The 17,215-nt window shown below is 42.9% G+C and overlaps 1 protein-coding gene across 1 annotated transcript; it reads right to left on the reverse strand.

Annotated features, from left to right (window-relative positions):
- Positions 1–5,589: 5,589 nt before the first annotated feature.
- nicn1 (nicolin 1) lies at positions 5,590–14,195 on the reverse strand. The gene is made up of 6 exons (XM_080001462.1): positions 14,040–14,195; positions 12,402–12,581; positions 9,285–9,398; positions 8,894–8,962; positions 8,173–8,277; positions 5,590–7,605 (listed from the first exon to the last, which is right to left on the reverse strand). The coding sequence occupies exons 1-6, from the start codon at positions 14,184–14,186 to the stop codon at positions 7,564–7,566; spliced, it is 657 nt and encodes a 218-aa protein (XP_079857588.1). The 5' UTR covers positions 14,187–14,195; the 3' UTR covers positions 5,590–7,563.
- Positions 14,196–17,215: the final 3,020 nt, after the last annotated feature.

Below are 17,215 nucleotides of genomic sequence, written 5' to 3' on the forward strand. Positions count from 1 at the left end.
AGTTGAATCCCATGTTTTCTGAAATAGGCAGCTCACAAAAAACCCGCCTGGGTTGTTTTATTTCAGACTGTGTGTGTGTGTTGGCTGGCCCATCAGAGACCCGAGTGTGTGTGCACAAGCACTGAAAAAGTGATTTTTATATTTTTTTCAAAAGTGATTTTATCTCGAAATGAAGCAATATTATTTTTTCTTCGGATCGCCCTGCAAGTTTTGGCCATGCATCAAATACTCATGAAGTATTTGGTGCATAAAAAGACAAAAAAAACAGTCTATTTCTGACTAACATCGACCATTTCGACAATTCGCTGATTAAAGACAGTGACTTTCAACTGCACTTTTCAACATTCTTTAACTAGAAATCCACATTTGCACTTTTCTCGAGCGACACTTGATTTGATTCTACCTTTTCCACCCACGTTGCCCTTTTAAGAAATCCAACTAAACATTCAGCAGTTAACATTTCGTAGGATACAAAGCAGGCCAGAAGCTCTCTTAATACGCGTACAAATCCTAAAAATAAAATACGACCAAACAAATTATGAAATCAATCCCCTGGTCCCTCTGGTTTTCCTCGAGTATTCTCTCCTCGGCGCTCCAGTGTCTTTTATTCAAACATTTTGAGGCGTCAGGCATCAGAGGAGCGGTGCGCCGCCGCCGCCGCCGTAACGCCCTCGTCTGAATAAATGATGGTGACAAGGTCGAGAGTCTACGGCTCATCACTCCGGAGCCGCTGAGCGATGCCATGTCACCGGGACCAAATCAGGAGCTTGCGCCAGAAAGGGGGAGGTGGAGAGAGAGAGAGAGAGAGAGAGAGAGAGTCTGAAAACATCAGATTGGAAGAAGAAAAAGCAGGAACAGGCATCACCTGTTATTTAGAACAGAAGAACGACGGTCGTCACCAGGGATGCAACGGTACAGTGGGCCCACGGTTCAGTATGCATCACGGTTTTTGGGCCACGGTAACGCCAACGGTAAGAAAAATCAATGAATGAATAAATAAAAGTGAGAGTGGGTCTGATTCCGCCACAGCAGCCCTCCCGGGTTCCATCCTCCTCTCCGTCTCCGTCTCAACAGCGTGGACGGGGGCGCGAGGCGACGCCGAGGATGAAGTGAGCTTCGGTGGGAATCATCAAGTTTCGGTCTTGAATCCTCTTCCATTCAGCTCAGAGTCAGTTCATTCAAGCGTAGAAAACATCACCCAAATGTAGCGGCCGGTTTGAGAATTGACATGGACGGGCATAGCCTCCAGACTGACTATTATCGCCGCCGTCCTGAAAAAGAATTTGCACCGTCCCAAAGTTGACATTGGATTGTCCCAAATTTGATATGTGGTTCCCTCACATTGTGATTACTTCATAAGTACGGTGCAATCGTTTAAAAGTCATCGCTAGTGATTACTGGCATAAATGCAAGACAATTCAAAGGATTAGTAAATAAACAATCGTATTCTTATATAAATATTTGCTTTCACGCTGCATGTCGACTGAAAGTCTACTTTATTTTACCAGTATAGATTAAGGCTCGACCAATTCCACGACGATAAAAATCACCGACAAATTCATTCACTTTGCCTGCAATTATAATTACACTACTTTATAATGAAGTTTGTTTGGAGATCATGTCAAGACTTCTGGACGTCTGTCGCAAACCATGTAAGGCAGCTGTCTCCATGGGAACAGTGGCACGGAACTTAGTGACGCGAGTCTGACAACCTGCTCTTTTTACTGAGTTCGCCAAAAAAAAAAAGAATGGAGCGTTTCCTCACCAGCGAACTTGCAGGCCCTGTACAAACGGCAGCCGCTGCCGTCGCGGTGATAGATGCGCACGCCACGCAATTTGTCATTTGCCAGTTGACGGGAAAACTTTTCTTACATTTTTCTTTCATTATTGTTATTTCACTTTAATTGTGTCCCCCCCCCCCCCGGTCACAAGTTAGTCTCGGGCGAAAATCAACAATTTCCTAAAATGTGCATGGGCACGCACACCCCAGTTTGGGAATAGCTGCTCTGGCGCAATGGCACAAATTATGAAATAAATATTACTTGTGATGTTCTAAGTTCTAACTTCAATAGGTCACCAGGAAAGTTACTGTGGAAGCATCATCCTGAGCCTTCATTAATGGTTCTGTCTTCATAACAATTCTAAGTTCCCTTGACCGAGACTGGTTCGGCGCTTTCCTTAAAATAGGACTCCGAATTTAGGATACTGAGTTCGGACGCTCATAAAAAAGTCAAATTCTTATCTTGAAGTAAGATAATTTACGATAAAGTACGATTTGAATACCAAACACCCTAATATGTCATTAAAATACTCAGGTGGATATAGAGATTTGGAGGGGGTCGTGGATCGGGAATCCCAATCGGCAGCGCAGGGGGATTTCCCCATTTGGGAGCTGCGATGTAGCTGGATATAAATTCAATTGAAACGCCGATATCAACCACAGACAGGTGTTCCGAGATAAGAAGTCAAGGGAACACAAGCAAAATGTGTCACCGTGGCGAGGAGAGAGGGAGGGAGGGAGGGAGAGAGAGGGAGGGAGGGAGGGAGAGAGAAGGATGTTTTCTTTTTTCTCCCCCTCGTCCTGACAGCAGCTTCGGCTGCCGTGTGTTCCGTGCAAATGACAAACCAATCCATCTCGCCGGCGGCAGCGTGCACGGCTCATCCCCTCCGGCTGTCTATCCGTCTCTTTAATCATCCCCCTCTCCCTTTATTTTCCATCCATTCACCTGACACCGACGTCCCATTTCTCTTGTTTAGGTTTTATTTTTATCTCTTTCTCCTCGGGTGTCGTTTGAATGTTTGGGGGGGGGGGGGTTGTTGGGATCTAATGGGTTGAATCAGAGAGAAGGGTCTGACTGCTCACACTTAAAAGCCGGTGGCAGTGGAGCGGCTGTTTTGTATCATGGATGCTTGTTTAACTGTTTTATTTGATGTCGCCTGCGAGTCTGTGTGGACAAGTGTTGTTTTTGTGGCGTAGTTCAACTTTAAGTTTGTTGTTTTTTTTTTGTGTTGCCGACTGGTTGATTGTTTATATATATATATACAGTATATATATATATATATATTTATAATATTGTCGTAAAAAAAGTTATAATTTTGTCATTATTATTATTATTATAATTATTATTATTTTTACTATTATCATTAAAGTGGTAATCCATTAAGTCCCTCAAGCCTCACCCACGTTATGTGATTTTTGTATGTATTAAAACGTCTCAGCGCCCATTTAACGACTAGAATTTAGACTCTGCACACACACACATACGGTAACCGCTGCCTTTGAGGAGCACACATCCAAAGAGGGACGACAGAGTTTTGCGCTGGCCCCAGAATGCATCTTTTCCCGCGAGGCAAGTCTGGGTGGCAAAATATCTCGCGATACTTTGCCACCCAGACCCACGCGGCTGGCTTCTGTGGTCGCTCGTGCAGCGGACCTGGTGTCGCGCATTTATCAGGCCCTGGCGAGTCTGACACCGTTCCACAAGTCGCTCCTCCCCTCCGGAAGTCCACGCCCGCCGCCTCCTTTGGCTCGGTCGTCGTCGGCCGTCGGATGTTGTCGTCGTGATTCCGGGCCTTGACGCGCGCACACACAAGGCGGTTTTCGGACAGGCGAGACCCGATCGACTCGAGCGCATTTGACTGAACCGTGACCTGGACGGCTGGGGTCGTATGGAGGCGGATTTGAGTCACACGTATTCACTCACGCACGCAATCGATGACGGCTGCCGATATACAGCACGACTACCCTGTACGCTACCCCGACTCAGCCCCACCACAAATTCCGACCGCTTCTTATCGTTGAGTCCTTTTTTCATTTTTTTATCGGTCACTTGAGGTGGCTGGGATGTCTTTTGTTTTGTGAATCTTCATCCATACTGATGGTTTACTGACCACAACTAAATACGCCACTTTATCAAAAGCACCGCCCCGGCCTTGTCACTTCTTGCGAGTGACCGATCTTTGTATTCTCGCCCGTGACGGCCGACCCCATCGTCCACAGTTTCCGGCTGCCTCACCTCTCCATTTCTCTCCTCTGTCTCCGACTTCATTTTATGTGCCCTATAGGCTCTCTGCCTCCTTCCCTCCTCTCGTCCCACCTCCCGCTCTCTCCCTCGCTCTCCATCCCTTCCTCTCTCACGCTGCCGGGTGCCGCAGATAAGGACATGGGAAGGGAAGTGTCTGTGGCTGAGTTTACCTCTTCCAACAAGCGTTGTCATTGTGATTTGGAAAAGTGTTCTCCAATAAAGAAAACAGCTTTGAGCTTTGGTTGCCTTGACAGGGTCCGAAATATAAAAAAGCGTTTTCCGTTTTCCTTCTACAGTGGATGGTACAGACTGATGCTTGCTGTCCAGACAGATGGAAGGACCGCCCTGGCCCTCACTCACGGCACATCAGTGTTTTAGCGCTTGAAGGCCCCGGTGGCTGAGTATGGATTTATTTATTCACTGTCCAAGAGTCTCCTTCCTGAGCAATTCATACCGCAGGTCTGCCTCATTAGCCGGGATGCTTCCTAAGTAGAAAACACCTTGAGGAGACATGGTGACTGAGGACCGGGCTCATTACAGCAGGAAGCACGAATCGCATTTCGGGAAGAAAGCAGACGGAGCCTTGGATCGGCAGGGAGCGTGCCATCACTTCACCCCACACAAGCAAGGAAGGACCGAAAAAGCGAAGACGCAACATACATTTTATGATGCTAGTATGTTATTGTTATTGTAGCACTGAGTCGATTGAGGCTTCAGGTGCCTTTGTCAAACGCCATCTCAATGCAGTGTCTGTGGGCGAAGCGCATGCGTCGGAACATCGTTCCCTGTGTGGATCGAGCTCTTTCCTCGGAGCTGTGTTCAGATCTCCTACGCCCACAAAATACTAACGCAAGTGATTCTAAAAATGTCCACGTCTTCCCACAGTTATATTTGTCCTCTAATCATAGTAGACTGATGATAGGCTTAGGAGGGTGGTGGTAATGGAACATGTTTTCCTACTTTATGCAAAAGAGATTGTAGGTGTGGCACCACTGGGCGTATTCCCTGCAACCAGCCCCTGACGCAGGCGTTTAGGAAAATCAGTCCTTTAATAACCTCCGTCAACAGATTCATGCTTTTCCGTGACGCAACGTCCCGTTTTTGAGGGATATACAGCTATACAGTAACAGTGTGTATAGTAGGTTTTCCAATTGACGCTGAATCAAATACTTCCATGAAGTAAATACTCTCACTTTAGTTGTACGTTGAAGACGCGACAAAATCGATATCAACAAAACAACCGGAAAAAGCCACAGCGTGCGGAGGAAACCTCTTTAAATTCCACAACGTTCTTCTGTAGCGAATGCAAAATAAGCAGATTTGCGGCGTTCTTTTAGGAAGGAACTGCTGGAAGGTGTTTTTTTAATTTTATTTCTTCATGGCTAATAACAGTAGCAGATGTTACCTAAGTAGAGCAAATATATTCCCTCATGAATCCCAAACGTTGAATATTGATGACAACTTAGCCATGCACCGTACCGCGCATGAAGAGCATTATAATTTATTGACAAGTGGCTGAGGAGAGAGGCATAAAAAAAGCCTGTAATAATTCAACAAAGTGCTCTTCTAGATCTACCATCTTTCCTTTCTTAATCACACTCACTATATGGACAGGGTTACACGTCACCTCGTACATAAGCCACTGCTGCCCCCTAGTGGCTGAAATGCGTAACCACAGGCTGTGTTCCGTGTCCCCGACCTTTTTTGTCCCTCGGACCGTTTTTGTTTTTTTTACAACAATATTATTTCTATCTTATAATAAAAAATAAAAAAAAATGTAAAAGCAAGAGTTTTCACCCTGGCTGCTGCTGCCACGCGTGCAGGCTGGGACGTATGGGTGTGTGTGTGTGTGTGGAACAGCTAATGCTTTGTTCCATCAAAGTGGGGAACATTGAAAAATTCAACCTTGTACTTTGGAAAAGTGTGAAGGAACGACCATATCAGAGCTGATCACTCGTGCCCGAGTTTCCTTCGTCCCTTTGTATAGGCTTATATTTAAAAACACGTATAACGACGTAACAACGTCTTTTTAATGCCATGTTAACACTGAGACGACCGACTCAAAATACAGTTCTCCGAGTTCCCGTTGAATGCAGCATCACTTCCTGCTGCCCCTCGACCCGATGGAAACTTGGGGTTTGTATTACACATGAACCAGAGCGCGGGCGGCGGTGGAACACAACTGGTGGAACAGATAATGAGTGAAACCATTTTCCACCGAAAAGGTGGAAAGTGCAGACGGCCCGGTGGTTGGAAGCCCCCCTGCTCTAGTTGAGCTACTGTATGTATTATGTTGCATTCAATCTGCGATATTCAGTCATCTTCTTTATGTATATTTAAACACTGAATTCAATTTGACGAGGAAATATATGTGAGGCATGTAATAATCTTACAGAAACAGAATAGAAAATAATATTATAATATAAATAAAGAAATAAATAATGTAAAACCCATTACCATCTATTACCAAGCAGAATTCCTCATTTGAGAAACGTAGACTCTCAGGCAGCCACAAAATGAATAAGCTGTAGAACATTAAGTAAAGCGTAACAAGTGTGTATGTTCGGGACCAAGGCGTTTCAAAAAAGCTTCCAGACATTTCAGAGGGAGGCACAGGATATCTGACCAGGCAGAATCCTGGGAGGAGCGAGGAAGGGCCAGGTTTTTTTATGGCTTAGAAAGGAGGTCAACAAACCACCTCACCCTACAAGGTGCAGAAGATGGATGGAAATACATCATTTCACATTAAATATAACCCATTAGGGTTACAGATCAAAGGTGCTTGAGTTGGGATGAGTTGGCACAAATGTCAAGCAGGAAGTATGAAGAAAATGTTACTTTGTGCAAGGAAGTCGAGCATGAACCCATGATAATACTGTCTAGCTGCCTTTTGGTAATTTTCCCAGCAAAAAGCTCCAGGTCCTGGATATCTGTCACTGTGGCCCCCAGATGGCCCTCAATGAAACTTACTAGGCATCCATTGTCAAAATTAATATAATAACATAGATACCTAATATACATGTATAATCTACGTAGGTCTGAGACAGCGGGCGACATTTCGATGATTAAGGCTCAGTTATTATTATGCATCAATCTCAATTATTATCAGAATGTAATAAACCTAATTTCACTGCAGCAGATACATCTCACCCTGCTCAGAAATAACTTTCTTTTTTTTTTTAGACTGAATTCATTATAATGTAGAATGCTAAATATTGCACACTGGACCTTGCAGTTTCGCCAAAAAGCCCTGTACATGTAGCTCCACAGTGTTGGTGTATGCAGCCTATGGGAAAGGATTGTTTGGTAAACTGACACAAAATGGCCGGCAATTGACTTCTGTCGTTAAATTAGGACCTCATCTCACCTTACCATTTTGCTTAGCAACTCGGCTTACTTACTGGTTTAAGTTTCTCTGCTCGCTGCGAACATTCATATTTGTTTCCATGGCTTTCTAAATTCACAAATATAAAATCGAGTCTCCACACAGCTTCCACTCAGTGAAGTCCGTCGTTATGTGACAGTATGGCCGCCGACGTTATGTCAGTGACAGGAGGTTGATATCGTAGCAGCCATCCACCTGTTAGGGGAAAACAAAACCCAAGAGTCAGTTCTTAAGGTACACAGTATATTGAGATTACACAAACATGCCTTTCCAGAACACATACTGAAAATACACTAAATATAAGAACTATCCTGATATTGTCTTGTATTATCGTCAAAGTAAAATAATCACAGCAATCAATCGACATCTGCAGATCAAAAGAGCCGAGTCAGCTTTACCCTTCTGCACAGGTAAATGTAGTCAAATGTTTAGGGCTGTTGTCTGAGCGTGACACCTTCTGTCCTGCTTTTAGAAGACGAGTGCAACACCGAACACTCCGGACGATTGGACACTTGATGTTCAAGCGATGTGGAATTAACTTCTCATCCAGACCATAAAAGGTATTCAACGTCTCTCTAGTGCACAAATTTTCAACGCGTGGGCAGCTGCCCCGCGGTGGTCCGTGGGAGTACTCCAAGTGGGCCACCAAAAATGTTGAACACGGATAATGGATTGAATGGGATAAAATTCAGCAAACAACACATTGACACTCATGACAGCAGATGATCTTATCAAGAGTTGAGTTCTCTGCATCCGACTCACGTCAAAGCGCCCGATGGACGCCATCGTCTGATTGGACTGCATCACCTCGGTCAGAGCCCACATCTGCTGGATACTTGATGATACAGTCTGGGGGTCCGGGAGACCCTGCCAAACGCACAGGCAGATATGCACGGGTCAGACAGTGTCACAACAAATGATTGGCTACAAGGAAAATAACTCATTAATTATGAATAATAAAAATACAGCTGTTATCCCTGCAGGGAATGAATAAAGTTTTTGTGAAATGTGTGAACTCAGGCTGTGTTGTTGCCCGAACCAAACTTCTCCCAGCGGTTCGCTGCTTTGGAAGACGCATTACTTCGACTTACGGCAAGGAGAAAAGAAAGGGTGAAATTGGACATGGTTCCATGCGGTTGTGCTTTTTCAGCCGCAACACATCACATCTGCTTAGGATTCAGTGCGATTACCCGGATTTGACTTTTTCCATTTGCAAGCTGTTTCAGGTGCAAACTTGTGCACGTCGAGACAGACACAACCATGAACACATACTGTGGTGTTTTCCATCCCAATTACTTCCCTTAGACGCACGCACGCACGCACGCACGCACGCACGCACGCACGCACGCACGCACGGACACACACACACACACACACACACACACACACACACACACACACACACACACACACACACACACACACACACACACACACACACAAAAATCTACAGTCACAGTTGTGGGTCGGTCTTTTTGTTTACCTCCAGATTTGGGTGTTGGTCAACAAGCGTCAGGTCAGACAGCCAATCAGAGACCTCCTTTACTGGGCCCTGGAAGGAGGAGCCCAAACTGTTCATACTTCACTCATATTCTTCTTGTAGTGTGATTTTTACAAGCGACAATACAATAAATACAGAAGTTCTGAGGCATTTTTATTTTTAATAAAATGTTTTTTTTTTTTTATAACATGCAGCCAAAACCAAAGATAACCTCATAGGTACGGGCTTAAGTTGTACAAGATGATATCTTGTACGTCTGTGATGGTACATAATACATAAAGCTATAGTATAGAATATACTGGGGTTTTCACATCACATATTTTATCATTATTTTGCATTCATTTCATGTATGCAGTGGAGAAAGCTGTCTCACGGGTTCTAGGTGTGGGTGGATCTGGATGTCTTCCAGGGTGAAGACGAGCCAGGCGGAGGACGGCTGCCTGAGGATCAGTCTGACGGAGGCCACGTGGTCCGGCTCCACCAGCATCTGGATACGATACAAGGTAAAAAACAGCTAAAGTACAAAACCTCTCTCCACCTTTTCAGGAAAACAAATAAGAAAGGAGTAAGCAGAATAATATTTTTTTATTTCTTATTAGGGGTCCAGCCCGCCGGTGGTTGCCTCCTATTGTTATCGTTCGGGGGAAAAAATTCTCTGAATTGTGAAGCCTAAAACTATCTGGAACACCAACTTCGGCATACCACACGAACATGGTTTACGTCTTGTTTGATACCCGCTGTCACAAACACATCGTGGTTGAAATTTAACCAAAATAAATCTTCATACGGAGCAGATATTCGCCAAAAACCCGACCAAATTTTGAGCGAATTTAACACAGTCAAGCGAGTACATCTGACGCCGGAATATGTCCAACGCAGGTAGAACTCTCTGGAAATCATACTTTGGCATAAGCTACAAACACGGTTGAGGTGTCGTTTAAACCGCTATTTCACAAGGATCTAGTGGTTTAAAATTTCATGGAAAAGGTAGATATAAGTGAAAAACCGAACAAATTTGACCTGAAAAAATTCAGTTGGTCTTGGTTAACTGACATGTCACACGTCTCGTTCTAAAATGAATAAGATGAGCTTTACAGTAAGACGCTTTATGACGTCATCATAATATTTACTATAAATGTAGAGATTCTGATTGAGAATGTCCAGTTGGACCGTGTCCAGTGTGCGGCGTGGACTCATCAGTCTTTAGAGGCTACCAAACTATCACTTTACGTGTGTATTCATAAAGCTTCTTACCTGGTAGATGTCAGTAGATCTGTTGGATTTATATTTCAAATCCGTGGTCCACATTACTTTGCCGGATTAATAACAAGAATAATAAACAATAATCCATAAAACGTCGCCAGCATATGGATATATTCCAAGAAATGTATCCGAGTAAACGTATGTAATCACAGTAAAAAAATCAACAAATGAATTACGTGCCCGACACGACACCAAATGGCAACCAGTCACTGAGAGTGCAGCTCTATTTCCACAGACAACACGGTGAGTTATAACAGAAGTTGAGAAGTTCTGGATAGAGGCAAACATGGACAGAAGTTTTAAAGACACGAGGGGTTGGGCTGTGTAGACCACATCATGGTTGCTCCGCGGGACGAGCAACCAGGAGACAACAGACCGGGGGAATCACATGCTGCGCTCAAGTTAGCTCAGAAAATCGTGCTGCGTTTCAGACAACCCGGGAAACCGTAAAATGCGCCCAACACGACCAAACCGGACCACCTATGTTGTTGTCTGCAGCTCTATTTACTATTGAAACTGTTATGTCAACAATTGTTGAAGATGTATTTTACAAGAGGGATAAATTGATGAATTCAAAAATGAAAATAATGTTCAGAAAAAAATACTGGATTTATTGGAGGTAAGAATACTTACGTGCAAGCATGTCCACTATAAACATAAACAAAAATATTTTGAAAACTACTTTTTTTTCTCTTTCTGTGCATGAATGATCAAATAATACCATTTTGCTTATTAAGGCAATATGTTAAAATTGTTATTGCGATAAGAAACTAGATTTCAACTGGGATTTTATTGTGATATAGTTAAATCATTTTCTTTAAGGATGCATTATGGATGCATACTTCATAAATAGTTCTAGTTCAAATCAATGCGTCCACCTGCTTGGTGATAATATCTTGGTCATAAGATATTTTGTGTAAATATCTTATGAAAGCACCGATAGTCCACTCCAAAATATTGTAAAATAATCAAGGTATTTGGTTAAAAGTATTATGATTTATGATATTTGATTTTGTTGAGCTCTAGAACACCATAATAGAGTTCTACCCTTCCACCCCTTTGGGATGTGATCCCCAGGCTGGGTAGCAGTGCAGCAAAACAAACCCGCCTCCACCACAGATGCTAAAAATAAAGAACAGCAAATATAATTTACACCACCGCTATCACTCTTCAAACTGCGTCTGGCTCAGCGCCGAATCCCAAGTAAACAAAACTCAAATAACCATTCCCCATCTGGCACGTCCTTCTATATTTGCATATAGAACACATATTAAATAAATATCTCTATTAAAAAATGAACAATAAGCCAGTGGGTAATGCCTCCATATATCCACATGACAAAGCCTACGGGCCATGGCAGGGGGAGCTGCGTGGCTCCACTCCAAAGCCAGATGAGAAGGATTTATTTTTTAATGGCTAACCGTTCAGGAGAGGCCCGTAGTTTTTGTTCTCCCGGGATTCAAACAGAGGGATCGACATTAAAACGGCTTTATCCTCGATGGGGTGTGATGGATTACAGACATGCTGTTTCTTTCAGCCGGGGGGCCAGTTCTCTGGGTTTAAACTGGACCCGAACCAGGGAACTCACATTCTTATTCACAGTAAAAGTCCAAAGTCTCCAAAACGGAATATACTTGCATACAGATATTTGAAACATGTACAGTAACAGAGTACTTGCAAATTGTTGCTCCACTCCTGCTCCTGCACTACTGCTCCAAATCTGAACAAAAGCTTACATTTTTAATTAAATGCATTCTGCTTGTTTGTTTTTATATTGTTACTATTTGATTGCCTTCTATTAAGGTGAAGCACTTTATTGTCCACCTCTAAGTGAATTCAGTGATTTGTTTCTGAACACATTATGTAAGAAAGTAATTGCTGAAAACATGTGAGAAGACGACATCTGAAACGATGTAGTACTGAATTATGGAATGAGACCGTTAAACCGTTTCTCACCATTTTTGTGGTCCAGATTTTTTGGGGGGCCTAAATCAGGGACGTTGAATGTTTCTACCTGGCATGGCCCCACTATATAAATGCCAGGTTGGAATTGGTCAGTGGTGAAATAAGCTAAGCTTCAGTAACAGCCTGGATCTCTGCTCCACTGTGGCACTGTGTCAAACTCAGAACAGATTTATTTTTGCATTACAGCGACTTTAATGAAAGGTGCTATACAAATAACGTTTATTATTATTATAGAGAACGGTGTACAGAGAAATGAGAGAACCTTTGACCGGTGTATAGAGAAGTAGTCCTGCGACCTGCCCTCAGTGTGTGGGTTGTCCATCAGCGGCAGGTCTCTGAGGGCCGTGCACCACTTGGCCGGAGCGTCCTGTGCAGGGTTCCTCCTCAACAAGCGCACCGTCACAAAGGCCGTGTAGAAATTCTTAAAGGAAATATCTTCAATCTGAGGAAAAATAGTCATCACTGATAAACGAGACACTGGACGGAGGCCGGGAGAAACAAAGATTCCGTATGGTATTTTACATTCTGTATATTATTGGATATTAAGGTTTAAGGTATAGGAGCATTGCTACCCTGTGTTGGCTGGCTGCTCCGCTTGATATTGGCTGATATTGTCTCTCTTTGTTTCGGTGACTGATCTAGACCAGTCTTGGTTTTTAATTATTGTATTTTAACCATGATGAACTACGTTTTGTTATATAATGTTCTTTACAAGTTGAATGACAGTGGGGGAAAAAAAAAACAAAGAATAGGGCACCCCACTGTAGATCTGGATGTCAATGAACCCTTTGTCAATGAACCCTTTGTGTATGGTTTTTAAAAGGACCAGTGAGACATTCATATAGAACAAAAACCTCAGATATATTTAAAGACGTCTATGAAAGGAATAATAGCGTTGAAAAACCCCATTTCTTTCAGCATACCATGGATCTTTCAACCTCCTCTAAATAGATTATAAAGCTTGTTCTTGTAAATAAGAATCTCTTCCCCCAGTGACCGTCTGGGGTTAAATTAAAGTTGAAATGGCTACTCTTGCCTTGGCAATCAGGCTCATTAAAACATAAGTGGAACCCAAAAAGTACCAGGCCTGCAGCCCATTTCAGGCCCAAACTCACAGTTTAAAATCACAGAGTCTGCTAAATTCCATAATTACCATTTAAGCGGAGAGACAGTCTCAGAGTGCCTGATAACAGATTATTTTTTTAAGCAAAAACTTGCCCTCAGCATAAACCTTTGAAGATCCGGTCTGTTGAGCTAATGAGGTGCAGCAATTCATGGGAAATTATTTTTAATTAGGCTTAAACGGTTAAAAGTAGGCCAGTGACCAAAATTTTGAACAATTAGTTGGACCATATAACAGCCTCTATGAGAGAAACAGTGAACTTTCCTTCAACCACAGGACCACCTCAAAACTATCCATGAGCAAGGCATTGAGTTACTAGCAGCTATCGGCTTACACTGTGAGTTCTCCCATTAAAAGAGGATATATAAATCCTCAATGACTGAGGAATTTGTACATGAAAATGTTCAATATCTGTACTTTTGACTGTCGATCCACTGCAGTGTTCTGCAATCAAAGGATATTAAAAAATCAAGATAATCTTGTAACGACAGAATCCAATAAAAATGGTTTGAAAACCACATTAGGCCCAGACCCATAATTTAAGACCGGCATGAATTTTTGAGTAGTCATGTTCAATCTAAGAGGCCACTACACTTTGAAATGTCTCCCAGGTCTCTTGAATATTGGATTTGAAAGTGGATTGGTTAGTAATAAATGATCAGAAAGAAGCGTGGAAAATACACATACAGATTATGGGATTCAACATTCAAGAGTTTTATTGATGGAGAGAAGAAATACAAAACATACTAACGGATAAACAATCCCCTCAGCACTTACATTGACGGTCTTTCCGAACGGCAGGGTGACGTCCACGACGGAGACCCCCGAACGAGACGTTTCTGTTTTGGTGTCTCCGATCTGCAGGTTGACCGGAGGCTTGATGGTGCAGGCCACGGGCTTGACAGTGTCGCTGCTCCCACTCATTCTGATTCTGGTTGGGAAGTGACGAGGCCGATTAAGATCTGATTGAACATGTGAGCGAAGATGGTTAGCGGGGGAAAGACACGTCACTCCAAAGGAGCCACTCGGGGCACTCAAAACGCAGCAAGCCTAGAATGAATTGAGGCCAGTATTTGCTTGTTGATATAAACTTGACCCATATCAGATATAAATTCATCAAATTCAAATCAAATGAGAAACGTTTTTGTGAAGTTAATCTTAATTCTCTTCGCCTACAAGTCACATCGGCATCGATGTCATAGTGTCCTACATCTTCTTCTTCTCTGGGCTGCTCCCGTTAGGTGTCGCCACAGCGGACCATCTGCCTCCGACACCTTCTGTTCTGCGCATCTTGCTCCCTTACAACAACCGCCTGCATGTCCTCCCTCACCACATCCATACATAGCATTTAAAAAATAAAAATGGAATTGTCTTTAGTTTGTATACAGCTCACCTTCTTTTGACCTGCTGTTGTTTAAGATTGCCATGTTCCTCTTTTTTAAATAACCATGTACGGGTAGAAATTTGGTGTGAACCATTAATAACAGAACACCGTGAAAATTTAAACTCCAAACACACTAAATAGTTTGAACTAAACTGAACTAGCACAAACTAACCTGAACATCTTGACAAATATTTAACTATGTTGCCCTGTGGGGCAATTCTAGCAACCGCGTGGATATGAAATCACATTTGATTCAATTCGAATAGTATTTGAGTAACTGTTTTAACTGGCACTTCCTTATTCTTGGTGTTTTTTCGTTTTGTTTTGTTTTTAATTTGGGGGGCAACTTTCACATCAGTCCAATGCGGACAGGTGGAAGGTTAGGGTTAGGGTAAAAAGGTAAAGGTAAAAAAGTAAAAGTACACACTAGTACAAAGTAAATGGTATATAACATCAATGTACATATACAATGGTAGCACAGTGTAGTATGGTATAGTGAATAAACGTCCAGCCATATTGTGAGATGCTATTATATCATTATAACTGTATTCCAGCGTTAGAGAAAATGCGGAAAGACAATGAGAGAAACAGTAAAAGCCGCCCTCATAATAGCAGAATAAGTATAAAGCTACCGATGGTGATATACGCAATAGTCGCGCCACTTGTTCATCAAACTACCAGTATTTGATTTTCTTTCCTCCAAATAACAGAATTCTAACTTCGCCGGTGGTGTGTCGGGTACTCAAGCGCTCTACGAAACCCTCCCGCTGTCCAAAAGCCAGCACCACGGACAGCGTCGGGTGCCCTGCACGGCTGGAGCCCCGCTGCATCCACGGGCCACAACTACACTTCAATGCAGAGGAATGTAAACAGTAAGAATAAAACCTGGACACGACGCGACACGACGCGACACGACGCGACGCGACACGGGCCGGGCCGGGCCCCTCCGTTTGTTTCCCCGGCACTGCCGTGGACGAGCTAGCATGCGAGCTAACGCTACGCCTAGCCGCACAGCAATGGCAGGGCCATGGTTACCACTTTGGTCGAAAACGAATCATAACACATGACGCAGTGGTGAAAACACTTGCCTGTGGTTGACGAGGGGAACGAGGGGAACGAGGGGAACGGGGGTGGACGAGGCTTCCCCTCCGGAGCTCAGCGGGGACGTGACCGGGGGCGTGAAAAGAGCTGAACAGCGCCGCGACGCGACGCCCGCTCCACTTCCGGGCCGCCACCCGGGCGACGCGGGGGGACTTCCGGATTGTAACCGGGGCGACGAGGACGCGTCGGGGGGGGGGGGAGAGAAAAGAGCGAAAAATCAAAATCAAACCCAATCCGACAAGGAGATGAAGGAATACATTCATGAATAAATAAATGCTGGGGGGAAAAAAATGCGGTTTTCGCACAGAAGGGTTTTACAAACGAGTGTGTTCGGAAAATAGGGACTTTTGTTATGAAACGTGAAATGCTGAGATTAAAGTCATCGTGGGGAGTATTTCATTTAATACAATATTAGAGAATAAAATCCACCTGCACGATTCAAATCATAATAAGGAGAAAATATACCTGTTTAGGCGTAGTTTCTACTTCTTCTTTGTCTATTTTTGATCTCGCAGTGCTTCATCTTTAAACTCGAAATTTGATGTTAATTTGATCTTCCCTAATGTTCCTAGTGAATGAATGAATGAATGAATGATATGATGATGATGATGATGATGACGATGAGGTTGAAGTGTTTGATAAAAAGTCTTCAGAGAAATATAGACGGAAATTATTCATTATCAGTTGTGATTTGTAATTGTAAATAATTATTAAATAAAATATACCTATTAAGTGTCCTGGATTTAAGTTGAAGAAACGTTTTGTGTACCATTATTAAGGATTAATCTATTTAAATTTTTTGATTAATTTTCACCAAGTATCAAAAATAACTCTGAAGTTAATGAAGGATAATAGATTCAATTTTTTAAAATAAGAAATACTGTGCTGTTACTACATGAGATGGACAGCAGATGACACCCCTGCTCTACGCTCAACTAGCAGAGCTTCTCGACTGGTCACTGGGTGGTGGTATTGGTACATTATGTTAAAATTCACCTCATTACCTCACTCAATCAATCAATAGATTTACAGTAATCAACACTAAACCCTGTCAAAATTAGGTACATGGGGATCTTTAAATTGGTGCTATAGATAGATCCCTGTAGGGGCCCAGGAGCCGAAAGGTCAGGGGGGCCCAAAGGAAAATTGAGGCCAAAAAAATTGAGTTAGTCCACTCACAGACAGAGACAAATGGTATGGACAAGCAAAGCATGCATGATCCAAGTATTAATTTCAAAATATTAATTTGAATTATTTAGTTTATTATATATATATAATCTTTTAAAAACATGTCTCAATAAAAAAAAATTAACAAAACCAATACCATAGTTAGCTATTTTTGTGCAGAACAGGTAGAAACAGTATTTTTCACACATAAGTAATAATGGTAAAATAAAACCTCTCAGTCAGACCAGTGTGTGTGTGCCGTCCTTTGTGAACCTGATGTGATGGTGGGTGCGCTCCTTTT

The sequence above is a fragment of the Zeus faber genome (assembly GCF_960531495.2).
Source record: "Zeus faber genome assembly, chromosome: 5".
Taxonomy (NCBI): domain Eukaryota; kingdom Metazoa; phylum Chordata; class Actinopteri; order Zeiformes; family Zeidae; genus Zeus; species Zeus faber.

Coding starts and splice junctions, on each gene's coding strand:
- nicn1 (XM_080001462.1), bottom strand. CDS start 14,186: ATGAGTGGGAGCAGCGACACTGTCAAGCCCGTGGCCTGCACCATCAAG. Junction 9,399..12,401: donor TCTCTATACACCGGTCAAAG/GTTCTCTCATTT, acceptor TATCGTATCCAG/ATGCTGGTGGAGCCGGACCA. Junction 8,278..8,893: donor ACCAACACCCAAATCTGGAG/GTAAACAAAAAG, acceptor TGCGTTTGGCAG/GGTCTCCCGGACCCCCAGAC.